This window comes from Columba livia, chromosome Z (assembly GCF_036013475.1).
Source record: "Columba livia isolate bColLiv1 breed racing homer chromosome Z, bColLiv1.pat.W.v2, whole genome shotgun sequence".
In the NCBI taxonomy this organism is placed as follows: domain Eukaryota; kingdom Metazoa; phylum Chordata; class Aves; order Columbiformes; family Columbidae; genus Columba; species Columba livia.
Window position 1 is genome coordinate 5,561,590 of NC_088642.1, and position 26,368 is coordinate 5,587,957.

At 36.7% G+C, this 26,368-nt stretch overlaps 1 protein-coding gene across 4 annotated transcripts in view; it reads right to left on the bottom strand.

The window, feature by feature from the left end:
- The window catches only part of PIK3C3 (phosphatidylinositol 3-kinase catalytic subunit type 3), a 74,948-nt gene that overhangs the window by 38,165 nt on the left and 10,415 nt on the right, over positions 1–26,368 (bottom strand). The window contains exons 6-21 of one of the 4 annotated variants that reach the window (XM_065046926.1): positions 25,929–26,024; positions 19,141–19,212; positions 18,627–18,716; positions 17,936–18,040; positions 17,356–17,448; positions 16,525–16,710; positions 15,134–15,288; positions 13,887–13,974; positions 12,646–12,713; positions 8,707–8,812; positions 7,759–7,875; positions 6,067–6,198; positions 3,819–3,947; positions 3,441–3,510; positions 2,717–2,781; positions 191–275 (exon numbers count right to left, since the gene is read on the bottom strand). In XM_065046926.1, coding sequence (XP_064902998.1) covers positions 191–275; positions 2,717–2,781; positions 3,441–3,510; positions 3,819–3,947; positions 6,067–6,198; positions 7,759–7,875; positions 8,707–8,812; positions 12,646–12,713; positions 13,887–13,974; positions 15,134–15,288; positions 16,525–16,710; positions 17,356–17,448; positions 17,936–18,040; positions 18,627–18,716; positions 19,141–19,212; positions 25,929–26,024 — 1,657 coding nt within the window. Of the gene's footprint in view, positions 1–190; positions 276–505; positions 1,256–2,716; positions 2,782–3,440; positions 3,511–3,818; positions 3,948–6,066; positions 6,199–7,758; positions 7,876–8,706; positions 8,813–12,645; positions 12,714–13,886; positions 13,975–15,133; positions 15,289–16,524; positions 16,711–17,355; positions 17,449–17,935; positions 18,041–18,626; positions 18,717–19,140; positions 19,213–25,928; positions 26,025–26,368 lie in introns of those variants that run through there. The other 3 variants (XM_065046928.1, XM_065046927.1, XM_065046929.1) reach the window with 3 other exon arrangements.

Sequence of the window (26,368 nt, forward strand, 5' to 3'; positions counted from 1 at the left end):
AGGAGGGCTGAGCAGAGGAATTGTGTATCACATGGCAGACTCAAAACTATTCTTTTCACAGGGATTCTGAGAGGAAGTACACGCACAGTTCTCCATCTGCAGTCATCTGAACAGATACACCTTAATACCTCATCCACCCTGTGCTTTATACTTCAGATATTAAGTAATCAGTTGCAGGACTGTAACTTACCACAGCTCTTAACGTATGTGTCCATTACCTCTGCACTTATTCCATGAGGACCAGTCTCACTAGGTGCATGTTTTCTGAAGAAGTTCTGCAGGGCAAGTCAACAACATATTTATTTATTCCACATGACCTGAACTAGGATCTTTTGAACTGGTAGAAAAAAAAGACTTAAATCAAGACCAAAAATGGCTGTTATTACAATCTGTTACACTAACAACCACTCCCAAAAACCCCAGTAAGATCTAACCTACTCTTATATTGCTTTATTTATTTTCTGTCCTGATCACATTCTCACACTCAAGAGAAACAGATTCCAAGTTGAAATTTAAAAGTAGTTTTCTTTATTAACAACTTCAGAAAATTAACAATGCATTGAGAAGTCACTAACTAGTAACTATGAGCGCAGAATACTTCCACAGGAAACTCTTCAGGCCAGGTCAACAAATACTAAAACAGGACTAACAGTCCAGATCGACAGCTACATTTGGGACACATGCTCTTATAAGGTTTTCCAGGCCTAAGCACAGGTTTCTGCCACTAAGCAAACATAAAGCTTCGCAAACACTGTTAAGAGGAGCTTTGTAGGCATCTGGATGACATTTAAGTGACTAAAATAATAATATGAAAGTGAAAGGAATCTTAAAAAGAGAAGAAGGTACTGGATGAAGGCACCTGAAGGCTATTTAAGAAAGTTTTGCTTAGAAAGCCATCCAGTTGTAACATGTATCAGAATTTTAAGGCTTGGAGACAGCTTTAATTATCACTACTCACAGAAGAACAAGCCCTTCTGAGATACATTTAAAAAGCTGACAGAGTAGAGAGATTCTGGTAAATGTAATCTGTAAGTGAATTGTGGAAGGAAATTTTTAAGAGGTTAACAGGGTAGTAGAAAGCTACTTTCAGTGCTCCAAAATTTTCCATGAAGTATGTAGAAAACCAAATCAAACCAAACCATGAACTGTATTTTCAAGATTGTTGGTAGAAGGTAAGTAACACTTAAACATCAAAACCTCTTTCCTGTCCTGCAGGTCTGCATTATCAGCCGGTGTTAGGTTAGTTGCTTTAAATCTATTCAGAAGAGAAACATTTAATATTTTTTATATACAGACCCCAATTTTATTAAAACAGCTGTGACACCCAAAAGGAACATAACGAATAAATGAAATTTTCACAACACCTACAAGTGTTCATTTAGGTTTTACTTCCTTAGCCTACAATGCCCAGCTATTTTTTTCATGCCTCGGCACATTAAATTTGGGCTCTATAATGTATTTTGCCATTGACCTGTGAAGTAATCTTAAATCATACTCTCTTGGCACCTTGTCTATTTAGATTAGCAATTCTTCACAGGAGGAATTGCTCCTTACATCTGCACAGCAACTAAAACAGTGGGCTATGTATTTTAGACTGCAATATGATGTTATAAGTAATTGCAAAATGACTAGAATATGAAGCACATTCCCAAGACTACAAACCATTGCCAATAAAACACTTCATAAACTGTACAATTACTGAATGTGTAGATGTGGCTTATCACAATCTTTATGTAATGGAAAGTTCAAAAAAAGATAGGCAACTCTGTGCCGCTCATTGTCTGATTAATGATAAACATTTTTCTTAGAAATTATAAGCAGTTCACAATATCTACTTGTTAAGTAAATTATAATGGCAAATGATAGGTATTTTTTAATCTCCATATTTTTAATATATGTAGTTTATAGAATCTGTCAACCATTTGCTTTGGTTCCCAGTTACTGAGCTATGAACACATGCAAACTTCAATATCAACTACAAAAAAGGGAAAAAAGGTACTGTGACAATTTGAATCCACCATGAACATGCTGTGTATTCACTAAAAAAACATATTAGCTACATCTCTTATATAGCAATTTGCTGTGTTTTATGTAACTATATTAATCTCAACCAGCTGAGTTCTGCTACCTCGCCTGAGTGCAGTGCTTGAAATTAGCATGAATTTTGTGTGCCACTGCTCAGTTATGTATCCCTACTCAATTCCATGACAGTTACAGAAGGTTTGGAGAGAAAAAGAAAAAAAAATAATAAATGAAATCACACAGTATCAATACATCCACTGTGGCAGGGAAACAGACTTCAGAAATTGTATGAATGAACTATTTAGTTGTTCCATCAAAAAATCATTTAAACACACTTTGAGGTATTAATCCAAAGTACTGGGTGAATAACAGAAACACTTTAAACTACAGAAAAGTGTCACGTGCCTACCACTCAGCATTACTGCAAATCCAGAACACTTCAGTATCACAACTAAAGCACACTTTATTTAAATAGTATTTCTTTTAGGACATGAGATACTAATACGGTAATTTAAGTATACTCTTTTAAAGCAAAACTTCTGCTGTAAATACTCTGTTTCAAGCTGTAAGTTGTCTTCTAACAACAGACATAAAAAAATTAGCTGAGAGACTAAAGACTTTTGTGTGAGATCTAAGCTTGCAATTTATACTGGTTTTAGTCAGAAGATTACTTAAAAATGCCCTCATCACATACCTGTATACTCTCCTCAGTAGCAAGAACTTCTGCAACTGGTACTGACTGAATAAACTGCATGAAGCCTGTGACAGAAAACAATCAAAAGGAGTCTCCAACGCACAGAACTTTGAAGATACTCTGTGATGCATGTTTATTAAAGGACAACACTAATACATACAATTCAACTGCTTCTCATTATGACATGCTTTGGGACATGTTTTGCCCCCATTTTCTGCCTTCAGTACTTTCAAAATAACTGGCCATTAACACCAAATTAGCTTAAAGGTCTACAGTCCCAAGTTTTCATGAGAAGAGAAATATATATCAATAGCTTTCTAAATATTTATCCAGAATATCTAAAAGCATAGCCAAGTGGGATTTTTCTTTGCCTCTTTTTTCCTTCCTTCATTTCACACAAAGATCTATAAATAGGAGTACTACAAGTTCTTTGTCTGAGATCGCACAAGCTAACGGGAAAAATAAAAATATTGTCACACACTCCTAAATCCAGGTCGGGCTTCTTTTATGAAGATATTTGGGTCACCTACAGAACACTGTGGTCACTCAGGCTGTTCACTTCCATGACCTACATTGCAACAAGATTTTCATAAACATTTGAGCTCCTTTTTAGAACGCTGTACTAGCAAAAAATCTCTTCGGAAAATAGTGTGTTGCAACAGTCTATGAACAGAAGAAGATTCCTTCTAATACTGTATTTTTTCCGAAATAAAAGTATTCATACCATGTTTTGTACTAGTTGCCAGTACTTTATAGGGTGTCAGCTTCAAATCCAAATTCTCTTTTCTTAGCAGCTGGAAGAAAAAAAAAAAAAGCAAGCAGGTTCAATTTCTAAAAGGAATGTGTACTGGACAATGATCTTCACTGTTTTTCATTGAAATCACTAATGAGTGAAACTTGTTTGCCAGTTTATTTATTTATTTACTTTTAAGTATACACAAGGTCATTGCTTGTGTACAAAGAAAAGGAAAAAGGCAACTAAGATTTGAGATCCCTGGAGTTCATTACCAACATAAGATGCACTAACAGTTTTCAACAGTCTTGCTCTCAACAAGGAAAATCAAAATGCAGAAGGACAAGGGTGTGAAATAATAACTCTCACCTTATCCATTAGTGAAATAATCTGAAGAATAAGTTGATCTTGACGTAAATCATCACCATGCTTAAAAATTACAGGATATTTGCCTCCATCTTCTGTCTTGAAAAACAGCTGGGCAGGCATTAAGGCACTCTGGAAAAGGAAACTTCTTATACTAAACTGGTTGACAGCAAAGTCCATATTAACTTGTTGCTACAAGGGAGTTCTAAAATATAAATCCTTGTTTACTGCATTGGAAATCTGTGTGAATTAAGCAAGTAACAGTTCACAGCATTTGAGTGTCAAATTCAGTTTCAAAAAGGTTTAGAATAGTCCCATTTGAATACCAACAGTATGGCAGCAAGCAGCAGAACTCTTCCCACGTTCCTGAAGTTTCATGAATTAGAAGACATTCTAAAGCTTCTAAAAGCATTTACTCACTGTCTAGGACTCAACAATTAGAACATACAATTTCTTTTACCAGAAGTGCATGTTTTTTAAAAAGAAACACCTTAAGGCTTTCCTTTTTTAGCAAGGAATATGAAGGATACACTTTCTTCCCCATCTCCCCTCCCCCAGCAGCTGCAGAGGAAAGCACAGAGGGATTCAAATTTTGTTTGTATGCATGTAATTCCAATCACCATAGAAGCACTATGCAAAAGGTCACAATAAAACAAATTTAAGCTGACCAGATCAGAAAGAGACACAATTATAGGATAAACATCAAAGAAATGCTAGGGGCAAGACATCTTAAACAATTAATTGTTTCCTTAATCCATTTAGTAAAAGCAAAAATGCTTTTTTACATTGTTTGAGAAAGTCAATTTAATTGTTTGCAATTTCTCTGCATAAAGAGGGTTGAAGGGGATCAATTAGCAACATGAATGATTTCATTTATTTCAACTGACCTAGTCACTTGCCTCAAAACCAAGCAAACACAAAAAGGAATACAGACTTTAATATTTGAGTAGTTACATTAGATTCTCATATGCAATGAATTATTATTATTTAAATAAAGGAAAAACAATTCTTTAAATAGTTCTACAAAAGCTGGCGTATAATGTCCAAGAGCACCAAAAATTAGCCATTCTTCCCTCTTTATGTTTGTTTGTTATTTATCCCACAGTACAGAATGAGATATTAAATGGAAATCTGCACCCTTTCAGAATCAGGATAATCAAAATCATCTATGACTTTGAAACAAGTTACATCTCATATTTTTGGTCCTAAATTTTCTACATTGCCACAGATGACCAACATGAGGAAGAGTGATTGGAGTTTGTCCTGGTCAAGTTAAGCTATTACTCTTGATGGGAAATACTCAGTTGCTGTACCAGCAGTCTTTTTGTCAACATACTTCCTCTGACCCTTAAATCATACGCACGCTAAAAGTTGGCTCAGGTTTGCAAACCCTTGTTTTCATGACAAGATCTTTCCAATGTTGCCTCCAATCTGAGGTGCAAGACCATGGAATGGAATGTACTTTTCAAAAGTACTCACTGGTGCATAATGAAGCAAGGCAAAGACCGGGAACCAAGGAAACTATGGAAAAATGTTCATCTCTTATTTTAAGAAACTATGAGCATAATAAGTTTATGATAGAGTAGAAACTACAGATTAACACTGGTTGCCACAGCAACTTGAACATTTTTTAACTGAAAGAGAACACTTCCTGGGCACAGGCCTGACTGGCAGAGCACATTTTGGTAATCTTAAAATTAGATCACAGTCACCTATACAAGTTGAAAGTAAATTTATAAAGAGGTCCTACATCACTGGATTAAGGCAATAATTTACAACAACCCCAGCCCTTTCAACAGCATACTGACTCTTCAGTAACTAGATTAAGGAATGGGCATATGATCACAAGCAACTGCTACAGATTTGTTTAAGGAGTAACTAACCTAAAGGATACAGGATCTTCCTGTCTACCCACTGCAACAGAATGAAATGGACCACCTTACTTCTTTCCAGTCTCTTAACAATTTAACAGTTTTACTTTGCAATGGAATACATCTAGGATACATCTAGATGATGTGCAACATACCTGACTTGATTTGTATGATTTTGATCATGAGTGGCATTCCCAGTGAACACAGTCTACCTAAGGTTCAGAGGAATTCTGAACGAGGAAGCATGACTTCAGCCTAAAGACTTCAGAAACTTTATAAACTATATCAGCCTTACAAAAGCTGCTTTGAAGTTTGCACATTAAGAACTTAGTGCTCTAAAGAGTTGATTGTATTTCAGCTATTCAGAACACCTAGTTTACCTTGAAGAGTGTGGCTTTTTCAGGGATTATCCCTTTAATTTTCACCTGAGGTTCCAGAGGAAGTGGAATAAGTTCCATATCTGCTAAATTCATCTTTTCATTATCTGCTAACAAAGCCTGAAGCCTCTCGTTCTAAAAGAATAAAAGAATCAAATAGTGTTAAAAAGACCCAAACAAACCATAAAGCACATATTAGGTATATATGAACAGCTAAAGAGTCTTTTAACAAAGGATACATTAATAAATATCCAATTTATTAAATTATTTACTCTTCAAAAAAATCAAGGTTTCACACTTGAAATCTAGTGAAATAAAAATTATCTATTTGCAGTAATCTCAATAAGGAAGCAGATATTCCAACTAGTTAAGTGATTTTATAAGTTCCAGATATAACAGTCTCACAAAAATTTACTTCTAAATTGCCTATGCAAGTAGCAGGATGACGTTTTCCATATCAGTATTGAATGATAGTTCTGTTTCAGAAACTTGATTCAAATCCTTAGGTCTGATCCTTTGAACCCCTGAACTCGAGATCTCCTACCACCAATGACCTAAACTGCCAACAGGTTGCACAAATCTCTTTTCAGGGCTTGCTCTACATTCCTACATCTGCAGTTACTAGAAATACAATACTGGTTGATTTTCCACTACTTACACTTGGTGTCCTGCATAATAAAGGTCAAACACATGAAAGTCAGTAGTCTTTCCCTCTACTGAATATAAGAGGCATAAACAGAGACAAAGCAAGATAGACTGCTACTACTAGGAATCTTTCCAGTGGTCAAATGTCACTAGTTAGATTTTAATGCAAAAATCAAAGCCATGTTTTTCTTCGCTTTACAGAAATATCCTGGCAATTATAGAAGAACATTTGACAGAATGCTATCAATGTATTGCACAAGCAGGAAATACATTTTTATCAATTGAAAATTCTCCTCCTCTTCCAGTGGTTACACCATTATTACCAATACATAGAACATTCATAACAACTAATAAAAATGATGCTATGCCTAAGTGTTTCATTTTCCTGTACAAATATACTGCACAGATTTAAAGAAATAAGGTGACAAAAATTCTTAGACTGAAAAATCCATGTTTAAAAATACTGGTGTGTGTCAGAGGAAAAAGAACTGCATTAATAGAAATCCCTTTGGCATTCCTGCTTCCTCTCAATACTTTAAGTTCTCTTATAGTATCTAACTAAGAAGGGCAAGGTTCTTAAAATGCACATATGACAAATCTTTTTTGTCAAGATGCAACAGAAGGCAAAGTTCTGCGAAACACATACCTTATAAAATAACAGTTTTGTTGCTCTTGGAACAAATGACACCTTGCTGCTGGTCAAATTTCACTGTCTATCCTGACATAATTCTCATACCACATCTGCCTCCTTCCTATATCCCCAGCAACTAAATTCAGTGTTAGACCAGCAACTATTCCCATACTTTCCTTTTCCCAAAATATCCCAAGATTTTCTCAAGGGCCTCTTCTGTTTTTCATCTACAAACTTTCAGAACACTTAGGAACTTTGACCCATCTAAACTTCTCCAAAGCTTGTTTAAAGTTAGCTAAAATTATTACAGGACAGATGGACATCTGTTCTAAATCTCAGTGCTAAGAATTTTTAGTGAAAAGCTAACATTCCTATTGTCAAATTCTAGCCAGAGACAAATTTTCCAATCCCTCAGTTACCTTTTTCTTACGATTACCACTTTCACGCTGCACTGCTTTCATTACATGAACCAGCCGATCTACAAACGTCTGCTGGGCTGCCAACAATGAGCGCATAACTCTGACAGACTTATCACCCTAAGCGAATTAAAAGAAACAAAATTAGTTCTTTGTTCTGTAATTATTTTATCTAGAAATTATTATTTTATTCTTAGGCCCTTGGGCTTCTAAGAGCTAAGCGAATAACAATCAATTTCCTGTCGACTCAAAAGGTATTTTCCATAAAAGAGAATCAGAATCACTGTAGCTGGCCATCAATTATATGAACTACCAGTGCACTTCAATCTGCATCAACAATTTCAGTGGTGAACAGTCATGTGTGACAAATCTATACATGCAGACAAAATAAGTTAGTAATGATAAGCACATGGCATATTCATAAGAAGCGTTAAGAGCAGATTTGAGTAACATCCCTAAAATGGGAATCAATAAGAAGTATGATATACACTAAATCAGGAAAGACTGTGTATCTGCTATAAATTATAGATGGCGATTCACAAATGTTTTTTCAGTTGTTTTTACTTCTTTTTCCCCACTACTCCAGCACCCTCCACTGCTGACACACAGAACAACACTGTCTGTGATTCAAAAGATAGGCCTCTTGTCTAAATTTGGACAAATGCTTCCAAAAAAGAAATCGTAAATAAAATAGATTGATTAAACAAACATTTTAGAACCAGCATTTTACTAACAGGAACAAGCAATAAAACAGAGGAAAAGGATCTATATATTTTTATTTTCTTTTTCAGTAGTTTCCTTTGTTTGCCATAAACTCAAAATTCAAGAAAAAACAGAAGCTTTTTTTGAAATTTTAATATAGATGACATGAAAAACTGTCCTCCTTCTAGACACTTGTGCCTATTTAAAAGATGACAAACCACTAAATATTTTCTTACACAAAGGCATTACCTTAAGCAAAGCTTGACTAAATCGTCTCATGACATTTAAATACATTTCGTGTGTCTTTGGGTCCCTCTGCTGAGTGTCTTGGTCTTCACACTCCACTATTACATACCTGCAACATAAAAACAAACCAAGTTATGCTGTTCCCTGGTGCTATACAATTTGAGTGAAATACAACAGCCCTGTATTATAGGCCTGAAACTAAAAATAACATTCATCTTTAAACAAGGTATCAACCAAGAGGCCAACTCTTCAAAACTGCACAGTCAAATTCCCACTTGGACCAGGAGAGACTAGGAAAGTTTTTGAGATTTCTCACTTAGACAGAAGTAGCATCACTCTAACAGGACAACTCAGAAGTCCAAATCATATGAACACTCCAACCACGAAGTACACATGGGAGAAGTGGGCATTCCACTGTGTTTATTACCCTCTACATAATGTAGTGGCTGCCAACTTGCTATTCAAGTGTATCTGCAAAAACAAGAAGAATCCCGACCTACCTGTTCCCTATTTTACCATTGGCAATAGCGGAAGAGACAGTATTGGTCCTGAAGTAGCTCTGCAAAGCTTATATTTCAAAATAAGTTTTTATTTCTCAAAGACTGAAACAGCAAAATTTGGAACAGTTAAACTGAAAATTTAATTTAAGCAGTTGTTTGGAAAGCTTTTGTGCTTATTTCTATTCACAGCACTGACAAGTAAAAAGCCTTGCACAGTTCTTCTTTCTGTTGACAAATATATCTCCTAGTATTATCCAGTAAAAAATATAGTCCCCCTATTAACAAAAGGAAGAAATTAGCACGTAAGTTGATTTTCAACCAGTGCATTTGAATTAAAAAATGACTCCATACACTATAGAATCATAGAGTAATTTTGGTTGGAACAGACCCTCAAAATCATCATATTCAACCTTAACCTAACTCTGGCACTAACCCATGTCCCTATGAACCTCATCTACATGTCCTTTAAACATCTCCAGGGATGGTGACTCCACCACTTCTTTGGGCAGCCTGTTCCAGTGCTTCACAACCCCTTCCATGAACAAATGTTTCCTAATAGCCAATCTGAACCTCCCCTGGCACAACTTGAGGCCATTTTCTCTCGTCCTATTGCTTGTTACTTGGGAGAAGAGACCAACACCCTCCATGCTACAACTTCCCTTCAGGCAGCTGTAGAGAGTGAGAAGGTCTCCCCTCACCTTCCTTTTCTCCAGGCTGAACCCCCCAGTTCACTCAGCCACTTCCATCACACTTGTGCTCCAGACCCTTCGCCAGCTTTGGTGCCCTTCTCTCAACTCTCTCCAGCACTTCAACATCTTTCTTGGCCTGAGGGGCCTAAAATTGAACACGGGATTCAAGGTGGGACCTCACCAGGGCCCAGCACAGTGGCACAATCACTGCACTGGTCCTGCTGGCCACACTATTCTTGATACAAGCCAGGATGCTGGTGGCCTTTTTGGCCACCTGGGCACACACACTGGCTCATATTCAGCCACTGTCAATAAACACCCCCAGGTCCTTTCCCACAGGCAGTTTCCAGCCACCCTTCCCCGAGCCTGTAGCATTCATGAGGTTGTTGTGACCCAAGTGCAGGACCTGGCACTTGGCCTTGCTGAACCTCAGACAATCAGCCTCAGCCAACAAACATGCTTGGACTTTGACAGCCAGAATTATCCTTTCTCTATGCACTTGTGCAGAATCTCTTTGCAACTGAATGATTACAGGACAAGATTAGAGGTCTGTCATTTGCAGCTGACCAGATTTAACCAGCCTTATATATAAATACACAATATATTAAATATTTCAAAATATATGTGTATGTAACACATTCTGTGAATATCATGTCAATGAAATCTATGCCTAGAGATTGCTTGTAGAACTTTGCTAATATATTGTTCTACGCTGTTCCCTAACTAAAATTACAAAATTAGATTGCAGTAATATGTGTATGAAAATAAGTCCATATTTACAAAGTCTGTGTACCAAAACTTCAAGGAAAACAGGAATTAATGAACTGAAACGTGCCATTTTCATCTTCATTTGTTAAAAAGCCCTACACAGTTTCTCAAAGCTATCTTGAAACAAGAAGTAAGTCTTTCATACTTTGGTAAGTGTCTCACACATCTGAAGAAGAGACAGAAAAAAAGAAAAAATAAAATCAGTAGCACTGACTTCTATAGCCGCTGTTAAAATATAAGGATAGGACAGCTTTACAATGACAAGTAACTGAGCAAGGAGGTTTGATTTTCAAGGGTTATTGTACTTTTTCCATTGATTATTTTAGGTGCATGCTGCGTCCACATACTTGAAACAAGTAACTGATCAGCAGCCAAGACAATTTATGGCTATTTCAGCTAAAACAGTGGCTGCAACAGTTGTATTTTGTCACCGAGAAAATAAGATGTCTTGAAAGAACACAAAGAATAAAGTGACCTTTTTTTTGTTTGTTTGTTGTTGGGTTTTTTTGGTTGCTGTTGGTTTGTTTGTTTGGGTGTGTTTTATTTTCTTAGTTCTAAGACAAAAACTTCACAGTTCTGGATATTTGAACTTCCTGCGGACTGAATATCTGATATGTTGGCAAAATGTGCACTAGTTTCTATCAATGTGATAGAAATAAGCTAACCTACTAAACTCTTATCTTAAATGAAGAATATTTGATTAGGTCAGGCATTCGGCTTCTACCCACACCACTTAGGTTTGCATTTAAATTCAATAGCACTTTTTTCTGAAGCTAAATATCTTTGGCCACAGAAATAAAAGTACGCACACTAAGGAACTGTAGTTAAGTCATGCATTCATGTATTTTAAATTCAAGCTACTGAAAAAGCAACAAAATAATACAACTTAAAAAGACATTTACAAAAGCAATCATTCTTAGGATAGGTCAGAATTCTTGTAAGAATTTTATAAGGACAGATTGGTAGGTTTACATCACATACCTCACTGTTCCTAATTCACAGTTGGTGGTTAATATTTATAGCACATTAACACATGATAATGTGAATTAGTATTTTTAATTATCAGATACATCTACGAAGGATACAAATGAGAATTATTTGACCTAAGTTCAGCCATGTAAAAGGCGTCTAAGCGCTCTATTTTAAAATACATATGTATATACAAGGAAATAGCTGTATGTGTTGTGTATATGAACAAACATATACACATACACTTTCACATGGGTACAGCTCCATTCATCTCAGCTTTCTTCAAATTACATAATTCTAACTGCGAATACTCACTCAGAAGGCACGCAGAAGACTTGTTTAAGCACCTAATTTAATTCCTAAACCACTAAGGTAAGACAAGATCCTTAGCAGAGAAATCTTACCCCTCCACTATCTAGATGAACTATCCACAACTGAAGTTCCCCCCTTAAGAAAGCACACATCTGCAATGATATTTTGTTCCTGCTTATAATACAACAACAAATGGAATCTAAAAATCAGTTAGGTTAGCACAAAAAACCTGGTGCTTTACAAACCTTCATAAAGTACACACCTGAATAACACTAAAGTGCATAACCTTAATATTCCAGCCAACACAATCAAAAAGGATAAACACAAAGCTAAGAGAAAAGAAGATGAGAAGATTAACTCCACCTCCTTCCCACCACTATAAACAAACTGAATGACAACTTATTAACTACAGTTAGGCTTTTTTTTTTTTTTTTCTTTTTAACCCTGGGTACTTAATGCTTTACAAATCACCTTCCCTTGTCTAACAGTAAAGCACTTTTGTGCATTTTAAAAACCAGCACCCTCCTTTCACTAATTGTTCTGTTCCAATGCATGTTCTTTTAAATTTACTACTTCATCCTGACAAAAACTGAGATTCTTAAGTTCTCAAGGCAGCCCACGTTTTGCTGTGCATCCTTCTGGGCATTATAGCTTTGATTTCAATTAGACATTGATACAGTATAAATAAAGAATTTCTAACATACCAGTATAAGTAGTTTGCCAATGTGGAATTTTTGCATGCTCGTGATATCAAGAAAGTGCAAAGGTCTTGCTGAAAGGGATTTAAGAAAAGCAAAATTAAGTTAGAAAGAAGTCTGAGCCCTTTAGAGAGAGACAAAGTTATAGAAAAGCCCCAAATAATTGCAGGGAGTTTCAAAAGATACATTCCCTTCTAAAAGCTGAATCCAATCTAGCCTAATATTTAAATCTTTTAACATTAGTCTAAACAAATTCAACAAAAACAACACAAATAAAAACAGGTCTGGTACTACAGTAATATATTTACAAATATGTCAGAAGTACATGATGTTCTCCAACAATAAATATTTAATGTAAAGTTTCTCTTTATATTACTCCTTCCCCCTATGCAATTATCCCATGCTGTAAGATTCAGCCTTGAAAGGGATTTGCTACCCTGTTTTGAATCCAAATCTAAGGCTCATTAAGATGTTCTACATTTTGACATAAAGAACAAATCTGTAAAGGAGACACAGTATTTAGTTGCTTTTTCAAGGTTTAATATTCCAACTAACATTAGAAATCTGTGCATCTTTACTGATATGCTCAATTTGAGGCTTATTTTCTATGCGGTACTAAGACTGAAAAGGAAGATTTGCAATAGGGAATGGATCTTTAGTTCAAAGATTAATTAACTGCAAAGCAGATTAAAATCAGATTCCCTCAAACTGTCTTTTATTTTTGTATTTCCCTTCCTTCAGTCTCATTTTCATTACTCTCCTACTTGTGGTATAAATTGAGTATAAACTTTGGCAGATGTAAATCAACAAACAGTCTCACTTAGGTACAAAAGGATGACAGCCCTGCCAATGAATATGGTTACAGGAATAAGAGACTTCAGAGGTCAAAACATTTGGATAACTGGTTTCCATTTACAAATCTGCTGTAAAACACCTCAAAAACATGCAACTGTCAGTATCTAATCAGCATGCAATAGCCTTTGCAGTAATTTTCTCTTAAAGTAGAGCAATTCTATGAAGAATTCAAGGCCCAGTCCCCCAATTTTGGATAGTGGGACCAAGTACATAAACAGATGGCCTATTGCTATTTTCTTTGCATTTAGTTTGCATTTATATTCTTTGAGTACTTTAAGTATTCAGCAAGACCTAGTAGAAAGATTCAAATATCCACAAACATAAAGTAAAACCAGTACTAAGTCACTAAAAAGTCTCAAGTATAAAAAATGTAGGTAAAGTATTTGACTCACATCAAGGTTTTCATTGTCTGCAAGCTCCTTTGTCTTTGAAGTAAGAGGTGGTGAGGAAACAGGTGGAACAGGACTCATTATCTGGGAACTACATAAAGGAAAGAACGTAACTGACATAAGTCAAAGTTCTTGCATAGTAATAGCAATGCATTTCACTTTCACAGCATAATAAATTCAGAAAACTGGAAAATAAGTATATTTGAAGATAGTACCTCATTCCTGTTTCAGAACAAACTGCATGAACTGCACCTTTGACAGCTACAGTTCCTGGAAATGGAAAAAGTCTGTTCCCGGATAGCTACACTGTTTATGGCTGCAAAGGACATTCACTTATATCAAACTTTGCATTTTATCTTCCATAAAAAATAAGCATAGATGGGAATTTAGCAAATCTGCATTTTCAGGATAAGCTTTTTTTAGATGTTCTTAAAATGAAATTGCTAACACACAACACCTGTAAACACTTGTCTCTGAAATGCAATTACACATAACAGAGCAGATAAATCCAATGCTTGCAAGAAAAACTATAAGACAGTAAATTTACCTGAAAGGAAGTAACCAAACAGCTCTTCTAATATCTAAATGTCATTGCAAACCACACCATACATCCCAGGACACCCACTCTACAGCTTAGCAGCAAGATCAATGAAAAGCAGAATATTTGTAATACAGCCTAGTGACGCAAGTGATTAGACACTGAGGCTTAAGACTAAAAATCCTGTAAATTTTTATTAAATATTCACAGCAGACTTTGCTTAACCAAGTTAGTTCGCACCATGCTTAATACCATGTTAATTAGATATTTCAGCCTTTCTTTCGAATTCCTGCAAGAACAAAAAGTGAGTTCCCCCAGCTCCTTTACATCCACAGGATTCTCCCTACACCTTCTTTGCAGCAGCAGGAAGAAATTTCTTTCCATTTCAGACTAATTGAAGCAGAGCCTCATACAACAACGTAATTGAAGATATTCTAACTTATGCAAGTTCAGAAGAAAGCAATGCCAGTGTTTTTCCTGCTCTTCAGAAGTTGGCTTCCTTTCATGCAGTAAGGTCAAAGACCGTAAATTCAAGATTAAGAACGTTTGCTCTGTAAACTACCTGTAGTCAGGAAACATATTCTGTGACATCATGGGGATTAATTTTTTATGTTGATGTTGAATACACAACAGTCCTTAAAGACGAGAATAAATTTGAGGGCTTAAAATGGTACACGTTTCTGCTTTTCTACTGGAAATCTAAGCTTCTTACCTGTCTATTTCTGCACCATTATTTCCAGATGTTGTCATGCTTTCTGACATTGAACCTTGACTGTCCCTCTTGCTAGGTTCCAGTCCATTCTTTATATCATCAAAGTTTTCATATTTCAATGCCTGGACTAACTGTAGCAGGTACATCAGCAAATCCTAAAGAAGGAAAAAAAATGAAAACTAACTGAGAGTCAGTCAAAGCTGAATAGGACTCCATATGTTTTCAAAATTCTTACCTATAGAAAAACTTTAGGATTTAGTGACCTATAAAGAAATTGAAATTGAGATCTCCCTAGCAAGCAATATGCAATAGAAAAACCAGTGTAGAATAGTTTGACTCCAAAAGATACTCAGCTATCGCACTACTTATTTTTTGTTACTCAAAGGTAGTAATTGCTAATTAAGTGAAATTACCACTTTAAAGTTCTATTTAGTTAAGCTACCCTACTCACTTCCAGCATCCGCAAAATAAACCCTTTAGTTTATTGTTCCCAGGAAGAAAATTCAAGCATAAAATGTGGACCATGTTTCCAGAAATTCATATTCTCTCCTCCCTTATGCACTCTTTACTTTTTTTTTCCCCGATTATTTGTGTAGCTGGGAATCCAAGGAAAGCCCACATAACTGATCTATTTTAGAACGAAGAGCAAAACTTTAATTACTTGCTGTTTTATAATGAATTTGTCACATCTACTATTCAACGTGCTTCGTTCAGTTGTTTCAAACGTTTTTAAAAGGGTACATTTTTTAAACTCAAAGCAGTATGACCTTGGCTATTGAAGTGAGATTGCAAAAAAATGATTTATTTATGCTCCCTATTTTAAACTCTTGTTAAATCCAAGGATTCAAGATATGGTCATACATTTTGAGTATTATTTTTTTACTGTCAAAATAAAATAAAATATATAATAAAAATTTAACATTAGCATGTATTAACCGGTTCCTACTCACAAATCACAGCTCATCTTCTAATGAGTATACAATTAAAAACACCTTATTGCCACAGATGTCTTTCCACTCATTTTCTTCATCGAGAGTACTGACTGCTTCAATTTACTAGGTAGGTTTGTTGGAAATCCTTTAGTAGACTATTTAAGTTCAGAGTGCTGCCACGCAGGTTAACATTCAAAATTTATCATTGTTTTCTGTGAAGAACATATGGTTGTTCCACCTCATTTGACGAAGCCAGCTATCACTGGCTGTTCACACCAAGAAAATTATCAATGAGTGACACCTAATATGAAGACTTTGCTCCATAAAGAGTTTGTAGTAAATAGCATCACAGTGAATTTCAACTTAAATGCCTTTAAAGGTAGCAAACATTTCAAGTACTCAATGACACTAAAAATGAGACCAGCTTCCTTTCACATGTACCCACAGACCAATGAATACCTCATCATCAGCCTGCTGAAGCCTGGCGACGGCATAACGCCGAACTGTTGGGTTGGTGAAGTGAGATGACAGAAGTTCTAGAGAGTCTTCCACATCCATGGGCTTCCACTTGCCCAGTAGCTCCAGTGCTTGCTTTGCCTCTTGTGGTAGGTCCCAGTTGACACATTTTAAGAATTTTGTCAAGGCCTAGATAGGAGACAGGACAGTTCATAAGCGAAAAGCCAGGCTAAACAAATGATTCAAGAAATCAATGTTTCACCTTAAGGCAGAACTAGATTTATGCTGTATTTACATAAGCACAGACTTGAGGAACTGTATTGATGTAGATGACAATATGATATTGGATTGTTTCAACACGTCCCAAACTACTGCAGCTGGGTTACTTTTAAACAAATATGAAGCCAATGGTTACTGCTCTACGACAATTACCACCACATAAAAAATGCCCACTGCTGGGGGATTATTTAATTCACTTTGGGCTTTTGATGTGCTATTACTTATTCTGGTAATGTCAACCCTTTTAGAAAAGGATGAAGCTCATCTTTAATAATTTTTCTCTGCTGAAGACAGAATTGTCAAAATTGGTATTTTAAGCTGACAGTCAGTGCTTGTAGGAAGACTGCTGTAGTAATAGCCAGTTCATATAATCTAAGAGGGAAAATTACAGTCACCAATCTTGAAATCAGTAACATTAAAGAAAATGTTAAAATATTCTTGACTAGCTTCTAAGACACTGAAGCTCTGTACCTCCAGAAGGACAGAACACTGCAGAATGAGTACCAGATGAAGCATCTTTTACATTAATAAGTCCTCTCAAATCATTCAACTTACCTTCTCCTGATTAGTAAGGTAATATCTGAATTTCCAAACCAGATCCTGTTCCTCATACGTTAGCTGTTTTGTCGGTGGATAACTCACTATGATCTGTTAGACACATAGTCAGGAAGTGAGGTTAAAAACATGAACGGGCATAATCAACAAGTTAACAGACTACACTGTGACAAAGCACAACACTGACCACACACGAAAATAGCCAGGACAGAAAAAACTTTGCAACACCACCAAGTTCTCACGTTATTGTGATGATGCCCCTCAGTTATCTAGTTGATAGAACTGGCAGGGCTGGCCAACATACACAGTTACTTTAAGACTACCATTAGCACCTACATGATATGTGCACAATATGCTTTCTTTTATCCTCCCAAAAAATGTTTAATACAAAAATAAGCTAGTATCCTCTGCTCCTTTCTGAGTTTGACCCAGCTAACTAAGCACCTGTAAGAAACATTTAATGACATTTCTCCATTGATAACTTTCTTTAAACTGAAATTAATTTTCCTTAAATTATCATGACATATAAATACCAATCTACCTAATAACATTGAATATGGCCATCATATGACTGACTTACATTAAGCTGATCTCGCGTAGCAGCATTAGGCTTCAGATCATGATCAGAAGGTCCACTTCTTAAACTGCGAGCAAGCTTGTGATGTTTGCTTTCTACTAAGTTCTCCTAAACACAGATGGCAAGTCAGTATTCATAAATATCTAAACCCCAGAGAAAATTACTACTGCAATGAAACCATCTAGCAAAGACTCATCAGTATCTTGAACAATGCATGAGAGTTAAAATTCACATCTAAAACTACAGCATCTTCTGGACTTTTTTTGTTGTTGCTGTTTTAGAAAACAAAAACTCCTTCCATTTTATGTGGAGGGTTGTTGGGGATTTTGAGGTCTGTGTTTCTTTTTATTTTTTACTTCACACAATATACAAACCTTATCTTGCCTTTTGGTGAACTGCTGCAAAATGCAGGCATTTCAGTCAACACATCTGTGATTCAGAAAGCACGCAAATGTGCTAGCTGCTTCATAAACATTTTTAGGATGTTTGCATTATAAAGCTTTGTATGCAAGAAAAACTTCTCAGAAAGTTTTCCCACTGTTAATGCCATGTTAGCAACAGTAGGAGCCACAATAGGAGCCACGGTGTAAGCGAGTTTTCAGCAGCCAAGGCAGTTTTCAGCATTGTCAGACTTGCTCTTGCAGTGTTAGATTACACGGTGCTCAAACGGTGTCACCAGTAGAAGCCCACTTACATTAAGGTTCCCAAAGCTGCCAATACCAGTTCCACTGAATTGGCATCCACAATAATGGAAATCTTTTCTAGAACTGTACTTAGGCACTGTCTACATGAAAGACAACGTACAAGAAAGCGTAGGGAGAAAAATATTTTAACAGATGAAGTCACCACAAGTTACTGCACCTTCCTCTAAATTTCTTCAACTCCCTCTCACCTTATATTCCCACCCTCTGACCTCTTTTGCCAACAATCCCCCTTCTCTGTTCTCCTACACCTCAGAAGTAAGCAGATCAGGTATGGAAAGAAGGAGATGAACATAAGCACTAAGTCAATTCTTGTATTACTCTAGTAGCAGTAGGAAAAACATAATTACAAAAATCAAACCCACTGATATTTCTCAACTGGTCAAATACATCTTTCCAATGGAATTTTTAAATATTAAAGACAGCAATACAGGCAAGCTTTCATCCCCATTTATGAAAATTTCAGCAATACAATACCAAATACTGCATTGCATGGAGCATGCTTACCACAGACATCTGGGGATCTGGAATCTTAACAATTTCAGAACTTGTTAGCATTGGAGATGATTCATCACCATCCTGAATGACAAAAAGTTAAAGGCATATTAGACACGTCAAGTTTATAGGGAAAAAAACAAACAAACAACATGTCATAGTAAAGTTTTGTGAGTTACACTACAGTGAAAGAATGATGCAACTGCACCTTGCTGACTAGTTATAAAGGGGAAAACAGAATATAAGAAATGGATTATTTTTCTTGTTGAATTTTTGCCAGCTGATAAACAAGGTGGCAAGACAGAAGAAAGTTCATCCAAGAAGGCACAGCTTGGCAACTCACTATCATACTGGCACACAGGTGAGTGAAGAAATTGACATCATCATCATTACATGTGACCTCTAGAAGCGCAAAGAGGAACCAAATAAGGGTCCGTATTTCCAGCAAAACCAAAGCATTTCCTAGAAGTAACAACCATGTTGCAGAAAATATCTCCTACTAGTACAACACAGAAGGATTTAGGAAGATATACGTGTGCCTATCTATCACAGGCTCCACACGGAGCATGACAGTCTCTTGTATTATGGAAGTCCACACTTTACTGCTCTGGAGCAGTACAACAGTAACTTGCCAGTTTTCCCTAGGGGAATCTATCCTGTTGCTGCATAAATAAGGGAAAGAAGAAGCTAAAAGTTGCCTCTTTGAACCAAGCAGAAGGTAAAAAATACAAAGCCTGCCAGCACATGACAAAATCTCTGTTTACCTCTTGCAGTCAAACCCAGCTGTTTCTTTTTTCCCTTAGAAGCATAAATAAGCGTTAATTGACATGATCTACAGAAGAACATTTCATTTAACAGACAGTGTAAAACAGAAAAAACAAGACAACACCAGCATAATATGTGCTATGCTGTATTTGTAGTTAGTTTATTCTCATGTATTTTGCAGTAAATTTCAGCTAAGAATAAAGTTTTTGACATATCAACATTTCACTCCTTAAGTGAGGTTTTGAGATAACTTGCTCAGGTCTGCTTCTGCTCCCACCCTCCTTTTTTCTCTTTTCCTTCTGCTTTGGCTTTGCTTTTATGCTTTTCAGATCATTATATTCTAGTTTTACAAAATCAAATTCTAAAAAAAGAAATTTTTTGGGGGGAGAAAATCCTTCTGAAAATAAACACATCTGATGATAAGAGATGACAGACTGATTTCTAACTAATTGGTTCTCCTCCTAATCAACACTGTAACAAGGCTGCGGTCTGACTTGACCTTTCTTAAAGAGTTACCAATGCCTCAGTGACAAACAAGTTTCCACTCCATATAGACCCTTCACGTAAAAGTGCTGTAGCAAAAAAAGTTGACACAGGAGTGAATTCACTAGCACCTAATACACGTCCAAGCTCCTACTGAAGTATTTATAACATCCATACTCCATGTGGATTCTCCAGGAAGCAGCAGTAATAACACCCACACTACTACATCTTTTTCTTGGTGAAAACATTCAGATTAAAAAAAACAAAAAACAAAAAACAAACAACTGTAAAAGAAAAGTTTGAAAAAGCTTTTAAGCTGGTAAAAATGGAGCACCAACCACACAACCAAAAGCCTATGAACAGCTATTACTAACTCAGGACTTACTATGAGGAGAGTGACAAAAGCACAATTGCCTAATATTTGCTTACTTGCAAAACTAAAAAAAAAATATACAAAGCCTTTCAGTGCTTTGATCAAAATGTTTATAATACCCTCTTAAAAGAAGACAGGGGATTTTTTCAAATGTTAAAAGACTTATTTGTAAACTTATTGCAGGCATCATTTTTTAACCTTTCAAAAGAAATTTTATAATGACGGTTCTTTAAACTCCTCAAATGCAGTTAGATTATGCTGAAAAGCCAAGCCTTAAGATTTAACCAAAACTTGCTATGAAATCAGGTTTTGCCAAGCATTCCTGAGACAAATTACTGTGTCAGGAGCTAATAACGTTTTCAAAACAGAGTATTTTGTAAAATTCTCAAGAAGGTACAATGGCATTAGTTTGCCCATGAAGGACGTCAGTTGTTTAATTTGCTTTCCAGTTAGATTAACACTCTGTTCTAATTGTCTGTCATACTTGGAGAGCATCACATGGATCACTGTGACCATGACCACATTAACTGACTAAATCACACCAATGCCTGAGGCTCAGTTCTAATTCAGAATCTGAATTTGTTCAAGTGCATGCTTTTGAAGTGTCTCTCCTGATCCCTGCCATGTAGAAATTTTGGTTAACATCACAGAAGTTTCAGAAATTTCTAACATCCTCCAACTGCCAACAGACATCCAGCCCACAGGACCTGATTAAACTTAATCTCAAGTACAAGCACATTCAAGTATAAGCACTAAGACACTGGGCCTTAAGCAACAACTCCTTTGTTCTACAAATCAGCTCCTCTTGGCTGTGTTACTTGCTAGCACAGCCAAAATCTGAGATGACCTGCTGTTTTGCCACTGGGAAACAAAAGCAACATAAATACCAAAACTGCATTAACTTGCTTTAAGTATGTCACAAAGCTTCAGTGGTATTTCAGTGCACTGGTCAGTGTGTGTGACTTTATGTAACTACTAGAGTCCATTTAAGAAAGTCGACAAAATCTGCAGAATTTTTTGAACCAGCAAGGTTCTTGATACTTTCCTTAAAAACAGTTTCACAACATCAGTAAATAAGGAGATACTATTTATCTTATTATTTAGTTAAAACACCATTTTGAGTAACATCAATGGAATCCAGCTTCTCCCACATAAAAAGTAAATGGACATTGAGTGCTGTAGACATTACTATTTTTTCCTTTGGGCCATGAAAAAGGTTCTGATAATAGGCCTTTTTTAATGAACTCAAAGCAGCAGTGCTATCAGTTTATTTATTTGTACAAAGGTTTCACTTGCAACCTGCACAAAAAAAAAAAGTTAATGATAGATGCTACTATTATTTGCAGTTCGAAAGTCACACTGAATTTTTGCCTAAACAGTGAATCGGAAGCAATGCTCTCATTACTAAGAGACTAATACACTTCACGTCTTGAATGCTGTATTAAGTTAAAAGAGACCATGGAAAGAGCCACTGCCACTTGACTTCATTGTAATTGAATGTTGAGTCAAAGAATCTCAAATTTCTATCAGCCACTATTTAGCAGGCTAGTTCTTCGTAAACACTGGAAAACAAATCTATCAACAAAACTGTGACAAGTAATCTCCACTTCAACTATCAGTCACAGGCAGGTGACAACAGAACGAACTTTCATTAGACTCAATATACTGGATTGGTGATGCTGGATATATATACTGCACACTGTCATCGAAAGCATGACAAAACTGAGAACACAGGCACTAATTTATGTACTGTTTCCTACTGCTGCCAGAAAAGGGTCAAGAACTTGTTGAAAAGCTACTTCATAACAACAAATCCCTCAAACTGCAGCTAGTTATAGCTTTAATATGTATTATTACCCATTCAACTACTTTATTATCACAAGAGCAGCCAATTCAGTCATTTTGTTCTATGCCTTCTAACATGCTTCAGAAACATCTGTTAAAAGAAAGATCATAGAATCATTGAATCTTTATGATTGGAAAAGACCCTCATGATCATCATATCCAACCATAAACTAAAACTAGCACTAAACCATGTTCCCTAGGAATCTCACCTATACATCTTTTAAACCTCTACAGGGATGGTGATTCCCTCACTTCCTTGGGCAGCCTGTTTCAATGCTCAACAACCCTTTCCAGCAAAAATTTTTTTCTAATATCCAGTCTAAACATCCCTTGGCACAACTTGAGGCCCTTTGGTCTTGTCCTATCACTTGCTACTTGGGAGAAGAAACCAACACCCTCCATGGTACAACTTGCTTTCAGCTATAAGGTCTCCCCTCAGCCTCCTTTTCTCAAGGCTGAACAGCCCCAGTTCCCTCAACCGCTTCTCATCAGACTTGTGCTCCAGGACCTTCACCAGCCCAATTGCCTTTCTCTTAACTCGCTCCACAACCTCAATGTCTTTCTTGTAGTGAGGGGCCCAAAACTGAACACAGGATTCAAGGTGGGGCCTCACCAGTGCCAAGTACAGTGGCACAATCACTGCACTGGTTCTGCTGGCCACACTGTTCCTGATACAAGCCAGGATGCTGGTGGCCACGTTGGCCACCAGGGCCACTGCTGCCTCATATTCAGCCATTGTCAATCGACACCCCCAGATCTTTTCCCACAGGCACTTTGCAGCCACTCTTCCCCAAGCCTGAAGCGTTCATGGGGTTGTTGTGACCTGAGTGCAGGACCAGGCACTTGGCCTTGTTGAACCTCAGACAACTGGTCTCAGCCCAACACTGTATGCTTCAAGTCTGAATGTCCTTTCCCACAGTTTGCATATCTTTAAAACAATAATGATGACAAAGGAATAAACTGTGTGTAAATCAGGAAGAATTGACCTACAATGGTGGGTTTCTGGAGGTGAGGGAGAGAAATCATTTTTAGGAAGGGCACATTCAACTATGCAAATAAGAACACCAAGAGGACAGAAAGCCACATAGTAGCCATGCTCCTCAGACTGCACCTGTAAAAAGTAGAGCACATTCTAATGTAAAAATCTAACAGTTAGTAAGATGTTTCAATATTTTGCCATATATATACACACGCCATTCTCTCAGGAAAAAAATACTTGTTTGATTTTCAAAGAAGTAAGTAACTTTACTGTGTTTCAGGAAGGAATTTGACACATTGTAGGTTTCATTCTGATTTGTATCACAAGGCAATTTTGTAATAATAAAGTCCTCTACAGTAGCCAGTTCTAGAAGTGTTTAGATGCACCATGAATCAAACTATTCCAAAGGCAAAAAGAATTGCTATGGTGAGGAGAGGTCCCATCATCAACTACATTCCACAAAAAAAAATGCTAAAGAGCTAACCTAGACATCTCCCTAAGACACGGTTTCACCAAAACCACCAGAATTCATTAAAAAAAAAAGAAAAACGCCCACACACAAAGAAGTGCACAAAACCCAACTGAACACACCAAAAGAATACAAAAACTCATTACCCTAAACAGAACCCACATACTTGCTTCAGACTGTGGGAGGACACACCAAGAGACAAATGGAACCACCATTTCCCTCCGGCACATTCAAAGGCAGCCACCACCACACCGGCTATGCGGACAGAGTGCAGACATCCACATGCATTACTTTTATATCATGCCTGCAAGACACGGCTCTTCACAGTATCACAGTGTGTTTGGGATTGGAAGGGACCTCAAAAGATCATCTAGTCCAATCCCCCTGCTGGAGCAGGAACGCCTAGGTGAGGTCACACAGGAACATGTCCAGGCGGGTTTTGAATGTCTCCAGAGAAGGAGACTCCACAACCCCCCTGGGCATCCTGGGCCAGGCTCTGCCACCCTCACCGAGAAGAAGTTTCTTCTCAAATTTAAGTGGAACCTCTTGTGTTCCAGCTTGATCCCATTACCCCTTGTCCTATCATTAGTTGTCACCGAGAAGAGCCTGGCTCCATCCTCATGGCACCATGGCACATGGTTCTTGAAAAAGAACCTTATGAGCTTCTTCTGAAGTGGCATCTCTGTTACAAGTTCTAAAATGATTGTCGTTAATAGTTTCAGATATTCAGTAACACCTTAATTCAATGGGCTAGATTAATACCATTTAAACAGTTCTTTGTTCAAACATCCACAAGTTTGAACTTGCAACACATCATATAGTTGAGACAGGTTCTGATCTGTGCCTTCTCAGAATTTTTTTGTGGAATCTCGCTTCATGCAATATACTACTACATTTTCCACAACCTTCTTGAAGACTCTTAAGTTAGACCACAGTTCTTCTGTCCATATCAACTGCTAATGTTACATACACAGAAATACTCGTAATCTGTTTTTTACTGTGTTAATGTTTTTTTGGACTGAATTACTGATTGCTTAAAATTCTCAGAATACAAGCTGCTTAAAATCAGTGCTTCTGATCTCAACAAGACACTGGTCTCTTTTTCTGTTTTTCCCATAAAGTTGCATCATCCAGTAACCATTTTCTTGATTAATCTCAACATGCTGAAATTAAGAGTCAATCACTGACAAATTTTTTTGAAACCAGATTATAGGTATACTGCTTTTTCTATTGCAGTGGGTCTTTCCACAGTACACAGGTTAAAGTACTGAGAAAGCTTTTCAATGCCACTGTTAAACTCACTGTTAATCCTCCATTCCATTAAATCTGAACTCATAAAATAACCACTGAAGGCACAGCTTTAGAGATCTGTTTTGTAACAGAAGTAAAAGAGGAAAGACTTTCCAATCCAGAAATCTTTCAGTTAATTGACTTCCAAAACCTTTTCATCGTGAAAGACTAAACTTCTATATTTGTTCATTTCAGATAAAATGTTAACCAGCAGAGCTGTCGTGTGAAGTTTTAATAACTTACCTTTTGTAAAGTTACCAATCAATACAGGTATACATCCTCCTGATATAAGACATCATATTACATACAGCTACTCTGAAAGTACTGCTGGATAACTGAAGGAACCATAAATAAAAAAGTTTTTAATCCCTCACACTTATTAAATTCTGTAATCTTGAACTGCATTACACGAATTATTGACTTCTGCAATCTTGTTGCATCTGTACTATTTGATTTGTATGTACATAAACAGTTGCCACTGACAGCTGTCTGCCACTATCCTGCAGCAGAATATTTCACTTCAGCAGAAAAACCTATCCATTTTAGGTGCATGTGTTGCTTTTTGAAGAAGATCATAAAGCCTGCAAGGCACATACCTTTTCGTAGTAAACTATTCCATATTCTTTATCATCGCACTTGACGCAACGGAATTCAATCATCAGGTACATAAAATTAGAACTGCGTTTTTCCCTCTGAAAAGAGAACCACCACAGATGTGTATCATATATTAAAGCGCATCAATCTTCAGCATTCTTAGTACAGCAATTACCCTACTTCATTTGTGCAGTAACTGATTAATTAGATTATCAGTTGTTGTAGCAATTATTCAGTTAATCACTTCATAGCACTACTTGAGACCATATCACCTTCTTCCTGACATTCTTGCTTCCTTACGTTTCCCCCTCACGACAAACAACCACATGCAACAGATAAAATCATATTCTTTTCATCAGTGGGTTGCAAATGTGTGCTAAAGATCTGAAAAAAGGCAATGAAGAATAACTAGATGACAGCTGGATTTTGGTGTTTGCCTTTT